At 39.7% G+C, this 23,060-nt stretch overlaps 2 protein-coding genes across 13 annotated transcripts in view; one reads left to right on the top strand and one right to left on the bottom strand.

Annotated features, from left to right (window-relative positions):
* Window positions 1-9,930, bottom strand: part of FAM114A1 (family with sequence similarity 114 member A1) — a 37,374-nt gene extending 27,444 nt beyond the window's left edge. For 4 of the 6 annotated variants that reach the window (XM_064511293.1, XM_064511292.1, XM_064511291.1 and 1 more), the window contains exons 1-3: window positions 9,798-9,926; window positions 7,062-7,411; window positions 5,325-5,412 (exon numbers count right to left, since the gene is read on the bottom strand). In XM_064511293.1, coding sequence (XP_064367363.1) covers window positions 5,325-5,412; window positions 7,062-7,403 — 430 coding nt within the window. In that variant the 5' untranslated portion in view covers window positions 7,404-7,411; window positions 9,798-9,926. Of the gene's footprint in view, window positions 1-5,324; window positions 5,413-7,061; window positions 7,412-7,608; window positions 7,871-8,093; window positions 8,294-9,797 lie in introns of those variants that run through there. The other 2 variants (XM_026093639.2, XM_064511294.1) reach the window with 2 other exon arrangements.
* A 387-nt stretch (window positions 9,931-10,317) lies between these two features.
* On the top strand, window positions 10,318-23,060 carry LOC112979471 (toll-like receptor 6). Of its 7 annotated transcripts, none has more exons than XM_026093694.2 (4): window positions 10,318-10,543; window positions 11,501-11,608; window positions 19,047-19,126; window positions 20,313-23,060. In XM_026093694.2, exons 1-4 carry the CDS (start codon window positions 10,516-10,518, stop codon window positions 21,543-21,545), a joined length of 1,449 nt encoding a protein of 482 aa, XP_025949479.1. In that variant the 5' UTR covers window positions 10,318-10,515; the 3' UTR covers window positions 21,546-23,060. The 7 variants fall into 7 exon arrangements, with proteins under 7 accessions (XP_025949479.1, XP_064367359.1, XP_025949474.1 ...); XM_064511289.1 differs by lacking the exon at window positions 10,318-10,543 and adding an exon at window positions 10,550-10,936; XM_026093689.2 differs by lacking the exon at window positions 10,318-10,543 and adding an exon at window positions 12,640-13,309 and having other exon boundaries at window positions 19,047-23,060.

Genomic DNA, 23,060 nt, shown 5'->3' on the forward strand with positions numbered 1-23,060 from the left:
TAGATGAGGAATGTACATTAGGTGTAAAATAATCAAGATAGCTAAATATTACTTATGAGCAATGTATGAAAGATGCATTAAGTAGCTTTACAGTATGAATTTCAAACACCATTTAAATAGCTGGGTTCTATTTCTTCTTACTTTTATTGTATAAGGGGTATTTACAGATGATAGTCTTATAAAGGGCACTTGAATTAAAAAAAAGAAAACAACAAACAAACATACAAGGAGTGAAGCATATGCATACGCCATGCTAAGGAATAGACTTTGCTTGGAAATACAGCCTGTTGAGCACCATAATTTAGGCAGAAATATGAACTATATAATTCATCCATATGAAACACTACAGCATTTGAAAGGCAAGGCTTGTGAGAGGAGGTAGTGACTTTCACTAAGCTAGCTGATAGCTTAGCTGGAAAAAAAATCAGGCAAGCTCTCAAGCAGACTGTTTTTTTTAAACAAGTGTCAAGCTTCAAGAGTGAGCTGGGAATAGATTTTGCTTGACTTAAGCCTTGGGGCAAAAGGTTTGATGTTAGAGCTAAGGTGATCTAATGGCCTCTTGGTGCTGGTAAGGGAGGTCCTGCTCCTCCTTTATTGCCTATTTGTCCCTTCTGCTGGCACTGGCACTTACCTCATCCCACAGAGAGTTAGCTCAAGAAACTAAACAGGCAGAAAATGGATCTTTCTTTCCTTTAGGGTTATTCTTCTTCAATTTAGCTTCCTGAACTGGTTTGCCAGAGGCTCAGGAGAACATGAGCGCTGACACAGGGCAGAGGAGGAAACATGCAAGGAGAAGAGAGGTGCAGGACTATTCATTTCAGTGGCTGCTAGCCACTAAATTGGCTTAGCTGTAATAGTAACCCTGTGTCAGAGCAGAATTTTATCAACTCTACTACTGAAAGAAGGAATTGTGTTATTTCTGATTTACTAAAAAATACAACTTAAATGAAAGAAGGTAAAATGATAGCAACAACTGCAACAACAGGGTTGTCTCTCCAAAGCACAGTGAGATTAATTCTCCCATCTTATCATCCCAGGATCTATTTCAGTGGAGCTACTCCACTGTGGTTGCACATGGCAGAAAATCAAACTTTTTGCACCTTTTAAAAACAAAACAAAACTCTTCACCTCATCAACGACAAAAATTCAGTAACTTTCTTAGTGTGACATCTAGTGTCAGACACTGAGCATGGCTGAGGCACTGACTAATTCAGAGGCATTATGGAACTGGCTGTGCAGAAGGATATCACACCTGCCTTTCACAGACAAAAATGTCATGAAGTGGTCCCTCAGTGATCCAAAAAAGGTCAAAGTCAGTCAAAGACAGAAGATGTTTTCTTTAGAAAACAAAACCATCCCCAAAACATTCACTGGCTATATGTGCAAAGTTAGTTAAAGAGAGATAAGATATAAATTATATGGAAGCTACTTTATTATTGGAAACGAAATAATCAGCAATGCTAAGCATATTATAATCATGCAAAAATGCTAATCTCTTTGGGAACTCTAAATCAGGGTTAAGGATAATGAAATTGAGATGCTTGAACAACCATTTCAGCTCAGTCTTAAAGAGAAAGGAATGTATTTGGTAAAAGCTGTAGGTATTTGGGTAGCCCTTTAAAATATTTAGTCAATCACAAACTGTTTCTGGTATTTCTATGTTGTACAGTTTGTTAAAAACAAAAAACAAAAACAAAACAAAAAAAAACCTTGACCAGACAAACAGCTATGTTCTACAAATATTATGACAGAGAAACAGAAAAAACACATACTGAAGGTGCTGCTGGTAAGTCTAGTTCCAGAAAAGCAGCTTTATTTGTAACACTTGCTACACTGAATAAATAAGCAACATTCAAATGTCCTGGCTCATGGCACATCCATTTTCTGATAAAAGGAGATGAACTGTTGGTTGAATTGCTCAGATACTAAACCAGGTAAGTTTAAGGGGAAAAATATCATTAAAAAGAAGAAAGCTCACAAAGATTCCCAATAGCTTCTTTCTCTCTCTTTCTCTCTCTCTTGGAATTATCACACTGCATCAGATAAATGATAAACCCAGTCCCACATCCTCTCCATGACAATGACAGGCAGTAAACACTTCACAGGATCAAGCATGAATATCCATAAAACACAAGAAGGAAATAACCCTTCTATATCAGGAATATAAACTATTACCTCCTTTAGTGATTTCTTAGACCAAATCTAAGATTATCTACATGGTCTTCAGAATTAACTTGAGTTCAGTGAACTATATTATAATATTAGAGTCAACATCACAAGTTATAATGTCATGGAAAATAAATGTAAATGTTGTTAATCAAGACTGAAGGATCTAGTATCAGACTTAGGACGCCTTATAAGGAAAAAACAATCAGGGTAAGGACGCAATATATAGTGCGTCTGACTATGGAGGTGAGAATGTAACCTTGACTTCTACTTTATTCAAAGTCTATTTTATTTAATAAATTCATTGGGCAAAATTAGACCCAGAATTATTACATAAGAATATGTAGATTCAGTGCCAGGGTCAGGTATTCTCTAAGCTGCAGATTCCAGAAGATGGGAGCAGAAAACAGGTGAAAGGGCTTCTTTAAATACATTTGGCTTTAGACTATTTCCCAGTTGCTACTGGCCACTGCCAGAAACTAGACCTTCAGTATGACTTCAATGTGATTTTTCTTTTTTTTTTGCTTAGGCAGTTTCACCTGTTCCCACTGTGCTCTTTTAAAAAAATAATAATCATGATACAAATACATACATGGGGATCATATTCCTATTTAAAATAGATATCCTCATACCACCATATCAAGTCAGGCTGCACAGACAACAAAATCGCTTGTATATTTACATATATTGAAGGTAGTAATGATGCTGATACAGTCAGATGGTGTGCTAAGAAGCCAATGTGAATTAAGCATGAATTTTTAATGTATATGAACCAAAATGTTATATGGCCTATATAAAAAAAAAAGAGCACATCATAAGAAAGTCCACTGAATGTAACCCATAGAGATACAATGCTGGCAGCAGGTTTTATAGACTAAGTGGCCAAGGTCTGTGGAGGGGATCTTATTTACTTATTAGACTATAAGAAGGGATACAACATACATTCTAGTTGGAACCCAAACCTTTTCCAATGACATTCAAAACTTTGAGAAAAGTTCAAATCAGTTTTGCAGAAAAATATCCAAGGCCATGCTGCCCCACAGAAAATGTATACATTTCTTTGTGGTACTAAATTCAATCCTCCTGGAGGCCAAGACTTCAAAGCAAAAGAAGACTGTGAGTGAGACTGCCACTGCAAGCCTGCAAGAGCAATGTCTGCTTGGTAACAAATAATCTTGCTACTCACAAACAACATCAGCATGTCCATTTGATAAAATATTATCTGCTGCAAAAGCTAAACAGAATATAAATATGGCAATCTCACAGGCAAGACTGAATCACCTGAACGAGCTCTGTTCCAAGAAACCCATTGCTGCAACTGTAAAAATGTACTGAAATGTTTATCACCATTCCAATTCCAACTGATCAAGAGCAAAATTACTTCTATGCACGTAATTTTCCTGTTTGGTTATTTACACTAAGCCAAATTCTTCTCAGAATGCTGTTGTAGCTATGTAGTCATGACAAGCTGAGGGCATAAGAGAGGCAAGGCTTGCGAAACTGTGTGAAAGTAGTATCTCCTATTAGACCAGATAATATTGTTGGGGAAAAGATAAGCAGAATTTTAGACACCCAAGCTGTTCTACATGCCTGAATGAGAAACACTAAACTTTATGGTTAAACACAATTTGAGAACACTTAAGCAGTTCCACATTTAGTTACGTTGTCCTTGTCCCGTCTGCATGTTCTGTAACTCTTCATCATTTTCCTCATTCCCTCACACCAGCAGTAGCAGTTACATGATCAAATGGTGAGCGAGAACTAATAAATCAATCCAGATGAAAACTCTTATTTCATTTGTACTTTTCAATGAAATCAGTCCAGTCCCATAAACCAGCCCCCCACATCACTACACAAATGCTACTGTTGGCATAAAAGAAGACAGAAAAATGTTGCTGGGCCTGTCCTGCCCCTTTCAGCAGTAGTCTGCACTTATGTCAGTTTAAAGTAATCTTAGAAACCCATTCTAAGTTTAATTAGGCATATTAATTGGTTGGACTTTCTGAAAGAAACGGTAGTTAAGACCTGTTGAGTGTGGGTGTAACTGAAAAAGGCGGTGATGGGGAAGTTCCCTCCTTCTTTGAGAAACAGCCAGAAATAATTTATTGCCCAAGGTACAGAAGGTGGATAAGGAAGAGAATTATTTAGCCTTATATATGGGATCATAAAGCCAGTATCTCTATTGAATCTATTATTTTTAGTAACCAGTAATTAACTTTAATTCTTAGGTTCATCTTTTTAAGGTGTTCTATGTATCTCTGATTAGAACCGAGAAGTTAGCAATTTCCTGTTGATAACTAGGTATTTGCATGTTTCATTTATTGTCTGTGTGAGTTCTTTTTGGTGGCTAATAATCAAGTTTTACTTAAAGTCTTCATGAGGACATTTTGGGCTGACACTATCAGAAATGAGAGCATGAGGTCCAAGGATTTTGAGATTTCTGTTCATCTGGAACAATTCAGTATACATTGATTTGCAACAGTTTGCTTTTGCTAAGGTTTCACAAAAGATAAAAGATGTAAAAAACATAAGGCATATCACATAGCTTAATAGAAATGGAATCTGTTATAGACACTAGTGACCTAGTTGACTTGAGCATGCAGTCAGAAGGGGATTATGTTTTTCAAAATATGTTTCAGTATGTTCTTCCACTCTCTATCATATTCAGTATGATAGTTTAAGAGCTTCATTGACTGGCCATGAAAGCTGGAATAACTTACAAGAAATGAATATATATTTTACAGACAGAAGTCTTAGTATATAAACCATAAACACATATGTGCATGAATCTGGGATGGAGTGCTTTGACTTCAAAAATTGTGAGCCTTTGGCTGATAGTAATTGTAGCAGACCATATCCTTTCTGTGAAGTAGCCACTATGAGGTAACTCACTCACTCTGCAGACAAACCTCTTACATTGTCCGTAATCTGACCCAAAGAAATATTTATGTGCATTGACAGTTTAGGAAGGTCCCTTTTCCCATTAACAACGTCATGGCACGCCATGAGCTTGCCAGGCGTACAAGGACAAAATGATGTATGAATCTTATTAATCAAGGCAAGCAGTTTGACTTTAGTTGTTGTCTTTAAGAGTATTTAATGATGCATTAAAATGATGACTTAAATATTTCCAAGTACTTTACTGATTGAACACTTACCCACTGTGGCAGAAGCTGATGACAGGAGAGACTTGCCCCAGGTACCCCAAGCTCCCCATCTACTTGCTTTAGATGAGGAGTCCACACCCTGTAACAAGAAAAATATTACTCCACCATCTACAACGCATACTATCTGGAGGCAGAAGGAAAACCAACGAACCTGCCAGGCAACAGAATCCAGCATGTAATAAACGATGATACCAGCTTAAAAGGCTGTGTGATTGCTTACAAGGGTATGCAATTTACAAGTAGGCATTTTGTAATACAAGACTTCACGGATGATGATGCCTTCTGAAGAATGATTCTGAAGAGTCAGGGCTCATGTTTACAGACAAATAGCCCAGAATGACTAGTGACAAAAGTTTTGCCACCAGCTCCTCAGTAGGATGCTTATGCTTTTGTGCAGAGTAGTCGAAGCATAAAAAATATCATTCTTAACAAACTGCATGATGTTACTGTTCTCACCTCACCCTTTCTACCCTTCAGGAGGAAATCAAGGTCATCAACCTCATTTTGGTGTCTGTGAAACAGATCATTTGGCTGTTTCAATACAAAGGCAGATAAGCCAATTCAAACAGCCTTCCATAGTGAGTTAAACTAACCTTGCAGCCTTTGAGCTGAAGGGCCCCATAAAGTGTTCTGCAGGCTCCAACGTTATACAGTAAATTCTAGCTATAGAATTGTAACATCTGTTTGGGAAGGTGCTAATACCAGTGAAGTGGTATTAGCAGACATCTGTGCAGTGAAAATATGACTACGACTTTTATGACTATGAACAATTTTCAGTATTCCATATTTAAATAATACTAAGAAACTAGCTGCCTTGATAAAGCCTCCACTACATATCGCCTCTGCAGCTTTTGTTTTTTGAGTTAATTGTGAAGTATCCCAAGACAGCTCTGCATTCTGTACTGTATACATCCCCTGCAATCTCTTTGAGGTAGGTCACTGTCTCTGGTGGAGTGACTAAAATAAAGTTATTTTAACCTTTCCCAATGTGTAAACGCCTGAATGTTTTTCAGTGGAGATGTGAACCTCTTTTAGCAATGTCAGGTATATTGAATGCTATGTAGACTGTAAAAAATTTATTTTTGTTAGTTTTCTTCTATGAACTTCTTATAGTTACTCAAAGGACTCCCACAGGTCTGAGGATCACAAATTGAAAACCACTGGCCTAGAACAAAGGTCCCCAGTTTGACAGAGTCCTGTGAAATACACACTATTTAGGCTGTGAACTCCATGATTTGAAAATTAGAAAGTAAAAGATTTAGTACTGCAGATGCAATTAGAAAGTACAAGATTTAGTACTGCAGTTGTAACTTAAGTTCTGCCCTTTTTCAGGTCCATTCTGCGAAGTGAAGAAAGCAGGGGATCTGTACAGAGAATTAATAGTACATAACCAGATAACAAAATCACTGGAGTATTGTGTATCTTTACAAAATGGACTAGATTCTTAACAAGACTTAGGCTCTGACATGGTTTTATTGCATCCAGGCTAAAAAGACCAAATTTATATCATACTGGTGAAAAGACATCCAACTCTTCCTAGTTTCCAAAAGCTTGGCATTGCAATTTAATTAATTTTATTCCCATGTAGGCTCCCTGCATACAATTCCCTAAGTTTTTATATACATAAAACAGTGGTAACCACTGCAAACATTATGTACATTTTACAAAATTCTATTCTCCTTATAGGGCAGGGAAGGCAGCTTTTCTGGAAAAGAAAATCTTACTTACTGGACTGCTTTGCTCATGTAGTGTTTCCTCAGATTCAGATTCAGCATCAAGGCTTACAGTCTCATTGCACTCAGCGGGCATGTTTTCAGTCACCTCTCCATTGGAAGGCAGACTTTCAATTACTTTTTCAGTCAAAGGATTTTCAATAATAAATATGTCTCCTTCCTGTCCCTTACTGGCACACTGAGTGGCCTGTTCACCTCCATCTTGTGAAGGCGCAGGCAAGATCCCAGCTTCCACAAGGTGTGGCACTGTGTCGTGAGGCAATACATCGTTGCTGGGCATTTCCATTACTTCGGGTTTCTCTTCAGATGGGATGCCATCATGTATGTCTTCAGACATTTTCAATTCTGAATATAGAAAATAAATTAGTCTTTCTAAATTCCATGAGCCTTTGAATGAACCCAAAATATGAAGTGTTTCCCACAAGCTATTGCTGAAAAAAAAGGGGGGGAGCCTTGGCGTAAGGTCTCCTGAAGCATAGAGCCCTGTGGCACATGCATCTTGCCTGGTAATACCATAATTATACCTCGAGTACTCCATTCACCTTGCAGGATCACACTCCAGTATGAAGAGCAGCAATATTCTTTTGTTTTCCAAGATAAAGTTTGGTGAGGGAGAAAGGATGTTCATTTGTCTGGAGAAGTCAAATATGAGAGCTTCCACAAAATTAATTCCTGTGTTCTTTAGATGTGGCCACTGGGGAACAAGGACCATCTGACCTGCAATGCCACTGGAATACAATGACCAAGCAGCTCTTGGTCTCATTTTCATCACTTCCAAATACAGAGGCTCCTATAGCCTGATGACTGATGGAGAAGAGGATGACAGAGAGTCAATAAAAGTATGTGACTACAACTGTGCTGACATTAACATAATGGAGAAAGCACATAATTTGAGAATATTCAAATTCTCAGTTGGCTGAGAATCCACGAAGGGAAGAAATGGCCTCTGAGCAAGTGCTGCAGCTGATTAAGGAGCAGCACTGGCAGAGTCCAACAGGAATACTGTACAGTGATTACTACTACTTACTTGTTGGCAACAATAGTATGCCTGGCACTGTACTCAGAAGATAACCCTTGACAGAGAGCTGTCACTGCAAGGTCTTGTCTATATGCAGAGTTGCATGGCAAAACTCGAGCAATTCTCTCTGTAGATCATGTCTTTTCATTGACTTCCATATGAATTAAATATGGTCCAAAGCTTTGTACCTGTTAGGAAGGACTGGGGCTCTAAAAGAGATTGAGGAATAGAAAAAAAGGCAAGAAGCAAAGTGTAAAACTGATTTAGAAGAACTCCTCCTGAGAAAGATGGATTTAAATTAGCGTAGTTTATTAAAGTCTATAGAAGCAGGCACATCTGTGGCTTTAGCAGCTTATCTAATTTGAATGTAGATCAGCTGTTTGAACGGTTCCCAAGAATAGCATTCAGGATCACTGAATAAGAGACATAAATAAGTAAGCACTTGATGCTACTTATATTACTTCAGTTTACACCGTAACTGAATTACCTTTAAAAGACACGTGTTTACAAGTCAGAATCTTTACATCTGCCACAAGTATTTGCAGCGTTCCATTACAAATATAGCAAATACTAAACAAATGCTTAAAATACAGGTAAATACTGCCATTGTTTTAACAGTGCTTGTTGCATGATGGGCAGCATTGCCTAAACAAAATTTTTCTGTCTGTAAACCAAATTCCACTGTCAGATGTGAGCAACTTCTACTAAAATCTATAAATCCTGAGAGTATGTGTGTATATATATAGCTTCAGGATATACATCTGCATCAGGATAAGATCTGAGGAAGAACAGACACACCATGAGGAAAATTCTCCAAAGAGCGCATAATTTAACATGCGCACCAATTACAAACGTGTGCATAATTGTTTGTGGGACTGGGCCGTATACTAGAAAACCCTCAAGGCCAACAGTTCTCTGTTACATGGCTCTCGCGGGAGCAAAGCACGTAACAAAGCAAATCCCCAAATCAGTTAAAAACCAGAAATCCGTCTTCTTGAACACGGGGTAAGGTGTCGTTCAAGCTGTCGTTCGTGGGACTCTCCGGATGTGAATCAGCTCAGGAAACTCTGCTGAGGGAATTATTCTGCACGGTTCAAGGGGAGTGTGTCACGACCGGCCTCGCAGACAGCTGTACGTGAGCACCCTGGCTGCAGCGGGCGGCCGGGCCGGGCAAGCGGCCTCCCGCCGACCCCTGCCCCCGCCGCGGCTCACTGACACCTGCCGACCCGCACCCCGAGGCGCGGCAGCCGCCTGCCGGGCTCAACCCCGCCTCGAAAGCAAAGCCAAGCGCCGACGGGCACCTCCAAGCACAAAGGAGCGCCTCCGGGCGGGATAGCCGCTTTTTCTGCCTGCGAAGGGGTGACTCCCCGCGGCGCCCCGCGCCCCGCGCCCCCTCGCTCGACGCCCGCTGTCACGGGGCGCCGCTCCGCCAGCGGCGGTGCCGGCACGGGCAGCGGAGAGGAGGCGCCTGCGGAGCCCTACGGACCGGGTCCGCGCGCTGCCGCCGCCCCGCCCGGGAGCCCCCGGCCCGCCGCCACCTGCCCTGCGCTCGGCGGATAAAGGGGGAGCAGCCCGCGCGCCGCCCCCTCGGGCCGCCGGTGACCACAGCTTCCCTTTTCGCTGTTCTTGTTTTTTCTCTGGGGCAGAGGAATTTGCGAGAAGCCCGCAGGCAGTTTCGAGAGTGGCAGAAGCAGAAATCCCGTTGCGCCTTACCGCTCAGCAGTCCCCTTGCCGGCGCGCCCCCCGCTCCTCGCCTTCCCCTCCCCGCCCCGCCACGTCGGCAGCAGCGGGGGGAGGAGGCCGGCAGCCGCGGGCCGGCCGGGCCGGGCGGCGGGGAGGGACAGAGGGAGGAGGCAGCGGGGAAAGGAGGGTGCGCTGAGTCCCTCGGAGGGGCCGCCCGTTGCGAGGGGGCTGTCAGGGAGGGCGGGAGCGCTGGCCCTCCGCGGGGAGCTGCCCGGGCTGCGAGCGCCGCCCGCGGGCCGCCCTGGCCGCCATTATCGCCCCTCCACGGCGGGGAGCGGCGGCTCGCTTCGAGCGCGGGAGCAGCTGTGTGCCGGGCCCCGGGGCGCCCCCCCGCCGCAGGGCCGCAGCCCCCAGCGGAGCCGCAGGCCTCCAGCTCGCCGCCGTTGCCTGCGGGGAGCTGAGCGGCGGGAGGAGGGGAGGCGAGCGCGGCCGGCCGCCGCGGGAAATGGTGGCGGCTCGGGCGGGCGGGGGCGGCGGGGTGGCGGTTGCCCTGAGGCGAGGGGAGCGCGCCTGAGTGTGGGCGCTGCGCTGGCGTCCGAGCAGGACTTGCTTGGTTTGGTAGAAAGTTTAATCCTTCCTCAAAACAAGCCGAAGCTAAACCCGGAGTGAAGTGCGTGGCTGCAGAATTAAGCAACTGAGATTTGGCTTTTCAGATACCACTTCGCATCCCAAGTCTATCTGTGTTTACATGAAACGGGCTAAAGGAAGCTTAAGAGGTGTGTACACAATTTTCCCGTAAGTTGCTGGCTGCGGCCGTCTCGTGTGAAATACGTCATTAAACAAGGAGATTGCAGACTCTTGCCCAACAGCTTGTGGTTCTTGTTTTTGTCTAATTCCTCACACCCTTTCCTCGTTTTACTTCCTCATTTTAACGCAAAGCATACCCTTTTACTGCAATGAAAGGCAATTTGGGATTCATTGCTGAAGAAAGGAAGAAAAATGCTATTACCATAGGGAACATAAGAATATATTTTATGAGTCACTGAGGAGGTCACTGTAAGACGTTACAAAATAAAACCCAGTTTTGGGAAACGTGCTTCACGGCAAGATGAATAAAGCTGTGTAACTTACATATTTATCAAGCAAAATTTCTCCAGTTTCACATTAAGGTAGGTAATAGCAGAACAAATGTTTATGTCACCAAAAAATATTATAAATGATAGTCTTATTTCTAAGTGATAATGTAAATAACATTGGTAGTTCTAGCATTTTCTTTTAGGTTAATTAGTTCATCTTTTTATTAATTTATTAATGTTTTTATATATTTATGGAACACAAATCTGGAGCGATACTGAAGATTTACCTTTGCCTGGCACTGGAGTTTGCAGAAGAGTAAAGTCAAACTTCCAGGGAACCATGACAGAGGAGGCTTTGTAACTGGAGATTTTCTTTCCTCATGACGGATGATAATTTTGACTGTAAAGCAGACAGATTCTCTAGAAGTTCATGCATGTTTTAGACATGAAAGGCAGTACTAATCACTATTATAATAAAAATGTTTTTGTTCAGGATGAACAAACATTGCAAATGAGTAAATGTATGTATCTGGCTGTGGGATAGAAGGATGTATTTGTTTCCTAAGTAGAAATGACTTTAACCACATTTAGCACTTTAACTTTCTGATTTTCTTTCCCTTTTCAGTCACTAATTTCACTTATATTTTCTCACTGCAGTAACGTTGCAAACAGTTTTTTGGAACACAGTTTACACAGATAATGGACAACAAATAGAGATGGGAATTCCTCAACTTAATTCAACTTTCACTAAAGTTCATTCATACTGTAAGTGGCGTGCCGTCCTCTTTCTAGTGTTTCCGTGATGGGCTTTAGAAAGGATACTTGTCTTTTAACAAATAGATAAATATAAAGAAAAGATGGAAGGAAACAAGTGCATTATGTGAAGTAATTTGACCACTTTTAACAATACACATAAGTATGCATAACTTTGGGGAATATATTCATCTTCTTCCAGTGACTGTACTGGTAAATCTGTGTGGTAAGTGTGAGGGTTAATGGCATACAATTTATGATAATATGCTTACTTTGCTTTTTGACTTATGCTTTATCCATCTTTATAGTATGTAGGCCCAACTGTAAAACTCAAACTATGCCAATGGCCAGCCAATACTGTCATTTAATGAAAGAGATACTCCCCAATAATAGTCTCTAACTTACAGCAGTTATTACATGTTAAAGAAAAGTACATCTTGTTCTGTTATTCATTAGAATTATAAGTATGTTATATTCAGGCTGCTAAGCTGTTTCCTTGCAGTGCAAGAATACGGGGTGGAAGCAAGGGCTCACCTTAGGATTTTACCTAATGTTAAGGATAGGTAGCAAAGTCTTTCCAGCTAAAGACAGACAATGATGTGGCTTGTATATAACAATGTTTTAAGGTGTAGTTTAGGAACCAGATGTGAATACTCTTGTCGATATTGAGAGAAAAGGAGAAAGAATCTGTAGAGTACCTTAGGGCTCATGGGCACAACAGGAGAGGACGTGATTTGTCCCTGTTCTATTGTGTACTGTCTGTACTATCTTTCCTTCCCTTTTCTGACCACTTTTTTTTCCACCCAAAACTGAGAAATGAGATCTAAGGAATAAATGTTAAAGCAAAAAAAGTAATTTTTAAGATGATTTCCTGTGCTTCCTGAGACATTGTTAGGTTAAATCATGAATGGGTTATGGCATGCTAAACCCAAAAGGTAGGTGTACGATGGCAGAACTCATTCTGTATTTAGATCTCAGCTAAGATGGAATTTCTAAACAACATTTTAGAGAAATAAAGAGAAGCTGTTTTATGTTTTTGCCAGGACAATAACCCAAGTGTTTGGGCACTCTGTACTGAAGTCCCTGCTCTGTTTTGGTTCAAAAGGAAGGCTTGATCCACTGTCTTCATGTCCACTATTTGACCCAGTCACAATACTGTTGGAGCAGAAGAGAGACGTCATTCTTCCTTTCCCATTAAACTGAAATTCAAATAAGACAAACTGGACTTCTAGAAAACAGCCTTGATAAGAACTTGACAACTAAATTCATATAGCTAAATAAGAAAATGAATTAGAATTATGCATATAGACTTAGATAATTATTAAATTCAGAGGGGAAGATGTTTGAATTTCAGTGTAAAACTTATTCAAAAGAAAAAGTACTTATTCTCATATTAATTTGATAAAGATAGAAAGCTGGTGAATGGGTGTAAATGAAGGTTAATATTTTTACCTGCTTTGTCCAATGCAAACCATAAAAATATGTAGTTCAAAAATATAATCAAATAATGGGGAAGTTATATTGATGTTGTGTGTGGAAATAAATCTGGGAGAAGACAAGTGCCATTTCATAAACTCTCAGTAGATGGCGCAAACAAGTTTTATAGAAAGTTTGGGTGTTCCTAAGCATTGTTACAAGGATAGAGTTACAGGAAGCTTCCTTTTTGACTTTTCCTGGGCACATTTCCTACTTATTGGAGGGCAGGGATTTATGGTGAGAAACTTTTCATTTTTTTGGTTTTATGTGATTGCTAGTTAGCTAAAACTGTTTTATATTTTGCATTTCATTTGAAAATGAGCAATGTTCTCTATAGAAGGTCATTATCAAAAATGTATGGTGTACTTTCAAGTATATGGGGAAGAAACAAGAGTGGAGCTGCTTTTGTTCCGTAAATTTATCCAAAAAGGCTTGCTAAATAGCAGCCTCTTTAGATTAGCACTGCATCCGCAGTAAGAAGGTTGCAGTGATTTAATGGAAATCGTTTTTATACAGTTCAGGATGGAGTCTGATCTCATGACGTTTCATCTATATATGTATTTTAACGTTAGAGTTTCTGCATTTATTCGATTTCTCGGCTATGTGGAATTACTAGTTTGTCACCAAGATTGTCATGAGGCACAATTTTAAACTGTAAGTAATACTAGGTTTTAGTCAGTTTATACTGAGTGGACAAGCTCTTAACACCCTTCAGTCTCTTCTCTGACCCTTTAAAAAACAGAGCAATTTCTCCCTGTGTTCTTGGTTTGTATGCCCTACTGGATTGTGTTTCTCCTTATAGCTAGATAATGCTCTTTTTGTTAAACTTGAGGACATTTCTGAATGAAAAGTGTTATATAAAATATAATTTCCCCTGTGTTAGGAGAAATTTCTCCTATGTTGTCTCCTATGTTATAATTTCTCCTATGTTATGTCCTGCAAATCACAGGTCATGTATGATAACAGTTGTTAATTTCATTGCTTCATAGGGTAATCTAAAAAAAGTATGAAGGTACGTGTAAATAGTTTGACTATGAATGTCAGGATACATGAATGAGAAAGAAAAGAGATATCAATTAAGCAGATGTGGAAGAATCATATCCTGCTTTCACCTGGTTCCTGGGTATTACTGAAATTTTGTCTTAAGAAGGAATGAAGATTTGGCAGTAGGTTTTCATTCAGCTTTTCTCTTGAAGCTGCACGTTTCGTTTGGTTGTATATACACATTAGGAGTAGTGTTGCCCCCAAAATCAGAAGAATACCATAGAGGATGCTGATTATCTTTTGTTCCCTTCGTATGTCAAGATGTCTGTTGAGAGCCAGGATGGTAAAATTGTGTATAATTTTTCCAAAAGAAAGTCTAGAAATAAGACTGGACGAGGTCCACCTCTCTGTTCCACTGTTTCTATATGGCTTCCAAGTCTAGTTTCATGCATTCCCTGCAAAATAAGAATTCAGTGGTCTCTCTGTGATTTGGTGACTTGTTGAGATTTCTTAGTATAAGTTGCGTTACATCAACGAAAATGTGCATCTTATACCCAGTAATGTAAATTCTAAGAAAGCTTGCAGAATGGGTAATGGTATAGAGATTAGGGTCCTCCAGGTAGCAGCATGAGTCCTGCCACTGACAGTGAATTACTATCTCACTGTATCATCATTTCAAACCATTTGTTTCAGTCCAGGTTTTGTAGTCACAAGTCCATTTTGAAAAATGTCTGCTGAGTATAGCTTGCATCTTCATTCCTCAGATTCTCTGTTGGATGACCTTACTGATCTTCTCAGATTTTATACTTTCTGATCAAAGTATGTTACATAGCTCTGGGGAGCCTACACAGTGCATGGGATCACAGTAGCAGTTCTGTGAATAAGCGGCAGTTGTCTATAAACTCAGTCACACGCATTTTATAAGAAACAGACTTATTATACACTAAACACAGCAGATTTTACGCAGGAGAAATTTTAGTGTTGTCCTCTAAATAAGGAATGTCTCTCCAGAATGATAATAAGTGCTTTCATTGCTTTTTGAGTAAAAGGGAGAGACAGGAAGTTGGAACCTTACAAAATCAGTCTATATGATGGCTTCTGGATAGCCACTTAATGATATAATCTTTTTTTTTTTTTGGTTCCAAGATTAGAACAAAGATGGACAGATAAAGAAGAGCATTGAGCATCTCTAAGGAACCATAAAACAACATGACAGAGAAGATGAGATCTCTCAAAAACTTTTTTCTTTATGAATGTCTGTTTACATTAACTTTTTGGAACAGTCTCAGCTTGTCTGTGGAAAATGCACTCTATACATCTGTTCCGTATAATCTTCCAGAAGGTCGTTCTGACAACAAAATCAGGAGCCTGCCACTCTTGTATAAAAATAGTCGTGAGTCCAAAGCTAGTTTTGGCTGGGTTGTAATACAGAATACTACAGAAAGCCTATCACTGTCAGAAATCAAAAATGAAGATGTAGAAAAATTAATAGCTTTGTTATCAAATTTTAAAAAAGGCTCAAGATTACGATATCTGACATTGACAAATATTTCAGTGGACTGGGATTATTTTACTGAAATTCTTCAGACTGTATGGTACTCATCCATTGAGTACTTCAGTATCAACAACATGACACAGCTGTCAGACATTAGAAATTACATCCTTGACTCTTCTGATACCTCTATGAAGGCATTGACAGTGAAGAAGGTTTTAATCACAGATTTATATTTTTCACAGGATGACCTATACAGAGTATTTTCAGACATGAAAATTGAAGCCTTGACAATAGCTGAATCAGAGATGATACATATGTTGTGTCCTTCCTCTGAAAGTCCCTTTAAATACTTAAGGTTTTTAAAGAATGATTTAACAGATCTGCTTTTTCAAAGATGTGAAAAACTAATTCACCTGGAGAAATTTATCTTGCATTTATCTTTTTTCCTTGTTAATTAATCTTACCGAAGCATGTTGTATTAGTTTGGAGGCTTATGGCAATGAGATGTTTTTAGTTGTGTACATGTGCCTTTGAAACGCACTGACTCTCTGCTCTGCTGATTTGCTCAGTAGGCTCATGCCCAGCTCAAAAAGTTAATTGAATGACTGTTTAATCCTCCATTCCCGGATAGTTTGTTTTACATAGCTATACTCTTCATGGCCTCAATACAGCTTTCATGTCATAGAGAATATTATCTACAGCACATTTTTTATAATTTCTCGGTGGAAGTTACAATATGAAATTTCCATGATAACCACCTGAAGCATGTCAGGTGTCAAGATGACTGATGTAGGTTTTGAACTATGTCAATTTGCCCCTGTAATTAGCTTTTGAGATTTGAGCTTTTGCAGTCTGTCCATGTGCAACATAATTAATCTGCTTGCTGAGGAAAATAACTCCTGAGGGGTAGAGCTCTGATTCTGATACGCAGAGAAGTTGGCTGTGAAAGTTTTGCTTCCTGTTTTCTGTGTGTGTAAAAGGGCAGATGCAGCTGCCAAACTTCCAAAACACCTGTGTAACCGCCAGAAAGAGACATAAAATTAGCAATGCAGATTTATTTAAGCAGTCTTGCTTTGGTGAAAATTCTGTAGAGCAGATAGGTCCATTTCCTCTTAAACCAGAGTTATGTAAATACTGCAAGAGTAGATGTATTTTGAGTTTGGGCTGTTAAAAATTCTTTCCTTTCCTTGAACTCTTAATACGTGCACTGTACTGAAAGTGGATGTTTTCTTAGAATTATATAGCCTACTTAAATAAATCTTTCTACTTCTGGAGGTATCAATTATTAACTATTAAAAAGGAATTATCATCTCATGTGAGATTCCTCAGCCTCAAGATTATGTATGTTTGAAATTCTGGCTTGAGAATATAAGCTGAGTATGCAGAAGTCTTTTGCTGGTTCTTTGCTCAGGAATGAATTTCATACACAAAAGGTGGGTTATATTTGCTGCATTATTTAATTTTTTTTCTTCTTGTTATATATGCTCTGGACTCTGTCAGATCTTAGGTGCTAATATTTCTCTGCCATTGGAAGGTATTTTTGCATTTTGAAATTTCAGTGAAAATGCTCATGTGTGTGTTGAATTTCAACAAAGAAGGAAGGAAAAAAAATTTGGAATGGCAATTTTCATTCTCAATCAACTGTAATTTAACACCATCATAAAATAGTGTTGGATGGATTATTGCTGACCCTTAATATTGCTTTGTTATATAGGCCTGCTTTATTCTTTTAGTTTGGCCCTCTTCAGTGCTATATAGTGTGGATCCTGCCTTCTTGCAGCGTATACTGTAGCATGCACAGTAAATTAAAGCTCATCTGGCAATAGAGCATGGAGCAGAGAATGTCTTTTTGTTTTTCTCTCCTTTCAGAAAAATTCTTGCTTTGTTCCTGACTTCTCTTTTGCCCTGGAGTCCCTCTAAACAGTTCCAGGTCAAAGGTTTTTTTGATCTCAAGAGGTTCATTGCTAGCCTGGGCTGTGAAGAGCAGGGTCAGCTACTCTGTGGAGGAAGCCGGATCAGGCTTCCTTCTCTTCATTCTTCCTGTGAGTGACATTGTACTTCAGCAAACCATCTGAACTTCACTTATGATCTGTTCTGCACTCAGATCGCCTAGCCTAACCTTTTGCAGATGTAATTTGACTGTCAGTCAGATTTTACACAGGTAGATTTCCACTTCAGTGTTTTATTCTTTTATTGCTTTTGGTGACATTAACTACAGGTATTTTTGCTTTACTTCCTCGAGGAAAATATGATTAAGCTGGATGGGAGATTGGGAGGGGAAGGCATGAGTTCTGCTATCAATCCAATCAAATTATTTATGCACTAACACGCATTATAACCGAGAACTGATAAAAATAGGCTTTTGTATTTTATTAAAGAAAAAATTGCATGGAGGAGGAATTAAAACACTTGTTGTTTTCCAAACAGAATCAGTATGGGAAAAAAATGGGGATGTTTGTCTCCTGAAAGAGTGTGTGAGTCTCTTGTGCTTCATGTTATCTGTGTGTTGTCTTAAATGCTTGACTGAAAGACAGTAATGCTCAGGGCATACTTTTTCATGAGAGGACTGATGTCTCTCCAAATCTATGTAGAATACTGAAGGACATGACTACCTGTTAATTCTACTGGGCTATTTTCCATTTCCAAAATATCTCTCCCTCCAAGAGCTTTTAATCCTGAGAGCTAGACTCATCGTCCCTCACCTTTTCTAGAGAGGTTCTTTGTTAAGCTACAGCTGTGGGATAATTTGGAGATGTTCCTAGGAAATCTAGGAGACTTTGCAAGTGTTCGGAGTATAGTGTCTTCTTTCCAGTTTGGGGCACCACTGCTTCATACAGAGTCACTAATTGTGCTGTGGTTTTCCTGTAACAATGCTTTTGGACACACTGGCGTTACAATACTCATGGGAGTGTAATTCCTCCTCAAGCTTCTCGGCTTACTAGAAAAATGGACAGCCCTGTGTTTGCTAGAGCTAGCTTCCCTCATCAGCTGACTTTGCGGGGGTACATGGCCAGGTCCCTGGTCTTTGAAGTGCAAAGAGGAATGTGCATTGGCTCTTCTGAGTGAAGAGGTTGCTTTTGCACTGATTCCCAAAAGGGTCTGTGGGGCTTTTGGAATTCTGTCCCCACGTGTGTCTGGACATGGGGAACAGGGAAGCAGCAGATGGAGGCTTGTCGTGTTTTCCTTTACTCCTAAATTTGTACCCTTTTTGAATTTTTGAAGATTGCTGTAAAATTTGTATTTCTTAGCATCCTTTTTAAAAAGATACCACTGATTGTATTCCTCCCATTATAAAAGAATTCCTTTCCACTTAACTAAGAAAAAGAAGAATTGGAATTAAAGAATAGGAGTGAGGGGGATTGGTAATACCTTAGAAGAAACAGCAAAGATCTAACTTTTATTGCATAAATTTCATGTGGAATTTTATTTTAGCAGTGAATAGCAAATGCAACAATTAAACATATTCTGCAAATTCAATGTGTTTTCTTTCCGTAGGGTTGGACTCAATATCAAGAAATGTTGAACAGAAAACAAAACCATGTTTCTCTACCTCTGTAAAGAACCAAGAGAATTCTGTAAGACATAATGGGACCCCTTACAAATATCTTTGTCTTTGCCTGGATCTTTATGTTCACTCTTTGGAATAATATCCATCTGACTGTGGCAAATGAATTTATTGCAAACTATTCAAGCAGTTTGCTAACTAGTGTTCCAAAAAACATTTTAGTTGATACTCGTGTATTAGATTTATCACATAATAGGATCTCTGAACTTAGTATCTTTGATTTTATGTCTCTTTCTGATCTTCAAGTATTAAATCTTTCTCATAATGTAATTACAGAGCTTGACTTCAATGTCTTCATGTTTAATCAAGATTTAGAATACTTAGATTTGTCTCATAACAACATTTTGAAAGTTTACTGTCAAACTGTTGCACGTCTTAGATATTTAGACCTTTCCTTCAATGAGTTTGTTGCCTTGCCCATCTGTCAGGAATTTGGGACCATGTTTCATCTGGAGTACCTAGGATTAAGTGCCACAATGATACAGAGATCAGACTTCAGATACATCACACATTTGCAGCTGCACACTGTCTTCCTAACCTTACAAGACTTTTCTAGGTATGACCCTCAGAGTCTGACAGCCTTAAATACAAGGAGCCTTCACATAGTTTTTGCAGCAAACCAGAACTTCAGTTTTTTCCTCTTGTTTGATGGAATGAGTACTTCAGAAAATTTAAAAATAAGTAACATAAGATATACCTTGAGCTACAAAGATTTCCCTTCTCCTTCTTTAGAGTTTCTGAAAAAAATTAAGACAACAGCTCTGACATTTGACAATGTGGATTTACAATGGGGTATTATTTTTCAAATTTTCCTGCTTATTTGGTATTCACCTGTAGAGTATTGGACTGTGAAAAATTTAACTTTTCGAGGATCAGTTGGGAAGCTGACAGAATATGAATATTTATTCTTACTAAGCTTTCAGGAACAACCAGTCCATTGGGGTGGCTCCATGAAAGCACTGACTGTGGAGCATGCTCGTAATAAGGTTTATTATTTTGACCAGGCAATTCTATACAGACAATTTTCAGAGATGAATATTGAAAATTTAACAATATATGATGCGTATATGCCACACATGCTTTGCCCCAATAGAACAAGCTCCTTTCAGTATTTAAATTTTTCTCACAATGCCCTGACAGATGAATTGTTCCAGAATTGTGTCACTCTGACAGATTTGAAATCACTTATTTTGCAGAGAAATAAATTTAAGAGCCTTTCTAAGGTGAGCTTCATGACCAGCCATATGAAATCACTGAAATATTTGGACATGAGCAGCAACTTGCTGCAACATGATGGGGCTGAGGAGCACTGCCAATGGGCCGACTCACTGGCAGATCTGGACTTATCCTTCAACCAGTTGACGGAGTCTGTGTTTGAGTGCTTGCCAGTCAATATCAAAATCCTTGATCTACAAAACAACCAGATCGCAAGTGTCCCCAAGGGGATTGCTGAGCTGAAGTCCTTGAGAGAGCTGAATCTTGCTTCGAACCGTCTAACTGACCTGCCTGGGTGCAGTGCCTTTCCTGCTCTGGCAGCCTTGAACATAGAGGCGAATTCAATCCTTACGCCATCTGCTGACTTCCTCCAGAGCTGTCAGAGGGTGGGGGAGCTACAAGCAGGGCGCAATCCATTCAAGTGCTCCTGCGAACTGCGAGCCTTCATCCGCTTGGAGAAGCAGTCTGGGGGGAAGCTGTCAGGCTGGCCGGAGGCCTATGTGTGCCAGTACCCAGAAGACTTGCGAGGAACCCAGCTGAAGGACTTTCACTTGAGTGAACTGTCTTGCAACACCACCCTCTTGCTTGTGGCAGCTCTGCTCCTGACGCTGGTGCTGGTGGCTGTGGTGGCCTTTCTGTGCGTCTACTTTGATGCGTTGTGGTATGTGCGGATGATATGGCAGTGGACGCAGACGAAGCGGAGGGCTTGGCACAGCTACCCCAAAGAGCAGGAGAACATTCTGCAGTTTCACGCTTTCATTTCGTACAGCGAACGTGATTCTTTGTGGGTGAAGAACGAGCTGATCCCAAACTTGGAGAAGGGGGAGGGCTGTGTGCAGCTGTGCCAGCATGAGAGGAACTTTGTCCCGGGCAAAAGCATTGTGGAGAATATCATTAACTGCATAGAGAAGAGCTACAAGTCGATCTTTGTGCTGTCTCCCAACTTTGTGCAGAGCGAATGGTGTCACTATGAGCTGTACTTTGCCCATCACAAGTTATTTAGTGAGAACTCCAATAGCTTAATCCTCATTTTGCTGGAGCCGATCCCTCCGTATGTCATTCCTGCTAGGTATCACAAGCTGAAGGCTCTCATGGCCAAGAGAACGTACCTGGAGTGGCCGAAGGAGAGGAGCAAGCATGCCCTTTTCTGGGCTAACTTGAGGGCGGCTATTAGCATCAACCTACCAATGTCTTTTGAAGCAAATGAGGAGTAGAGAGTGGCAGTATTTTTACTAGTAATATAAGTCAGCATATGAGTAATTAACTGTATTGCATTAAATTGTATTAATCAATTTTTTTTTTTTTACATTTTTTGGCAGGTTGTTTACATTGTAGCAGAATTTCATTGTAATATATATATAGCAATTGCTACTGCTTGTTTTAGTGGTCAAAGTATTGCATCAGAAATCTTCTCTGCTTGTCCATCATCAAAAAGAGAAGGAGAAAAAATGTTCATAGAGATTGCACTTATTTTTATAGACTTGGGTTTCATTTATTTTGGCATTCTCCTCTTAATTCTAGACATATTTGAAAGTAACGAAAGTACTGATTGGTTGAGTGTTATCAGGGTTGTAAAGTCTTGCATTTAATCTATGTTCTGCCAGGGATGTTGTGGGGATAAGATGGTAGGGATCTACTTCCTTGTGCTTAATTAGAATATACAAGCAAACAAGAAAATCCCTCTTGTGTAAAGCCATTTCTGTAAATCGGTATAATAGATAACAAGGGTACAGTACACCTTCAGACATCAGTGGAACTCATTACAAGTCTGTACTCAGACAGAAGGATTTGTTCAAAGTCCCATGAACTCAGTGGAGTTTTCCCCTTAACCACAAACAGAGACTTTCTGAGCTGAAAGTTGGAGCCATTATGCCCTGTTTAACATCCTGGTTACTTTGCTGTACTTAAAATTACAGCTTCCCTGGATTTACGTCATAAGTCATGATTTCATAGAATTCACTTTTGATTAGGTTAAAAATATTAGTTAATATCCGAACTTGTGAAAAATCTATAGTACTACAGCATTGCTTCCATGAGCATGCCAAGCTATATTGACATGCTTGTTTTTCCTGTTTTGTGAAAGATAGTTATATATTTTAATAAGATATAATTTTTATTATGGCCTCTGTCAACTATAACAGGGCAAAGAGAAAGAGATTCCCTCAATCTATTAAGTTACTGTTGCATTATGAAAGTTTCCCTCAGCTGTACCACCGTAATTCTTGTTCTATTATAAAATATATTTTATTACTTTCTCTCTGCAGCAACCAATAACTAGCCTACATTGTGTGACATAATGTAGTTTTATAGGTATTTAGAATATGTATTATCTGATAATATTACCATTGTCCTATAAATAAAAGGGGCTTTCCTATAATACTGCAAATGCACAGTAGGAGACAGAGCTCGCACAACCAGTGAGAAAGGATTGCATCACCAGAACTGTCACTGAATTAGCACATTTATTCAGTATTTAAACTCAGAAGCTTCATGTTTTGGGGTGAATCCCCTTTTATCTCCAGAGTTTCACTGAACTCTAATATCTTGCCCTTTTATCAGCAGGCACTGAGAGTCATCATGCAAACAGGAGAATTTTCATTAGCAAATAATCTCTCTGCTAAAGTCAAACTAATTAAACTAATGATATTTGTTGATAGGAAAGATTTATCATCTGTGACACTTGGATTTAATTTTATAATCTAATAAACCTCTCATTTTTTTATCAGTTA

Source organism: Dromaius novaehollandiae, chromosome 4, assembly GCF_036370855.1.
Source record: "Dromaius novaehollandiae isolate bDroNov1 chromosome 4, bDroNov1.hap1, whole genome shotgun sequence".
In the NCBI taxonomy this organism is placed as follows: domain Eukaryota; kingdom Metazoa; phylum Chordata; class Aves; order Casuariiformes; family Dromaiidae; genus Dromaius; species Dromaius novaehollandiae.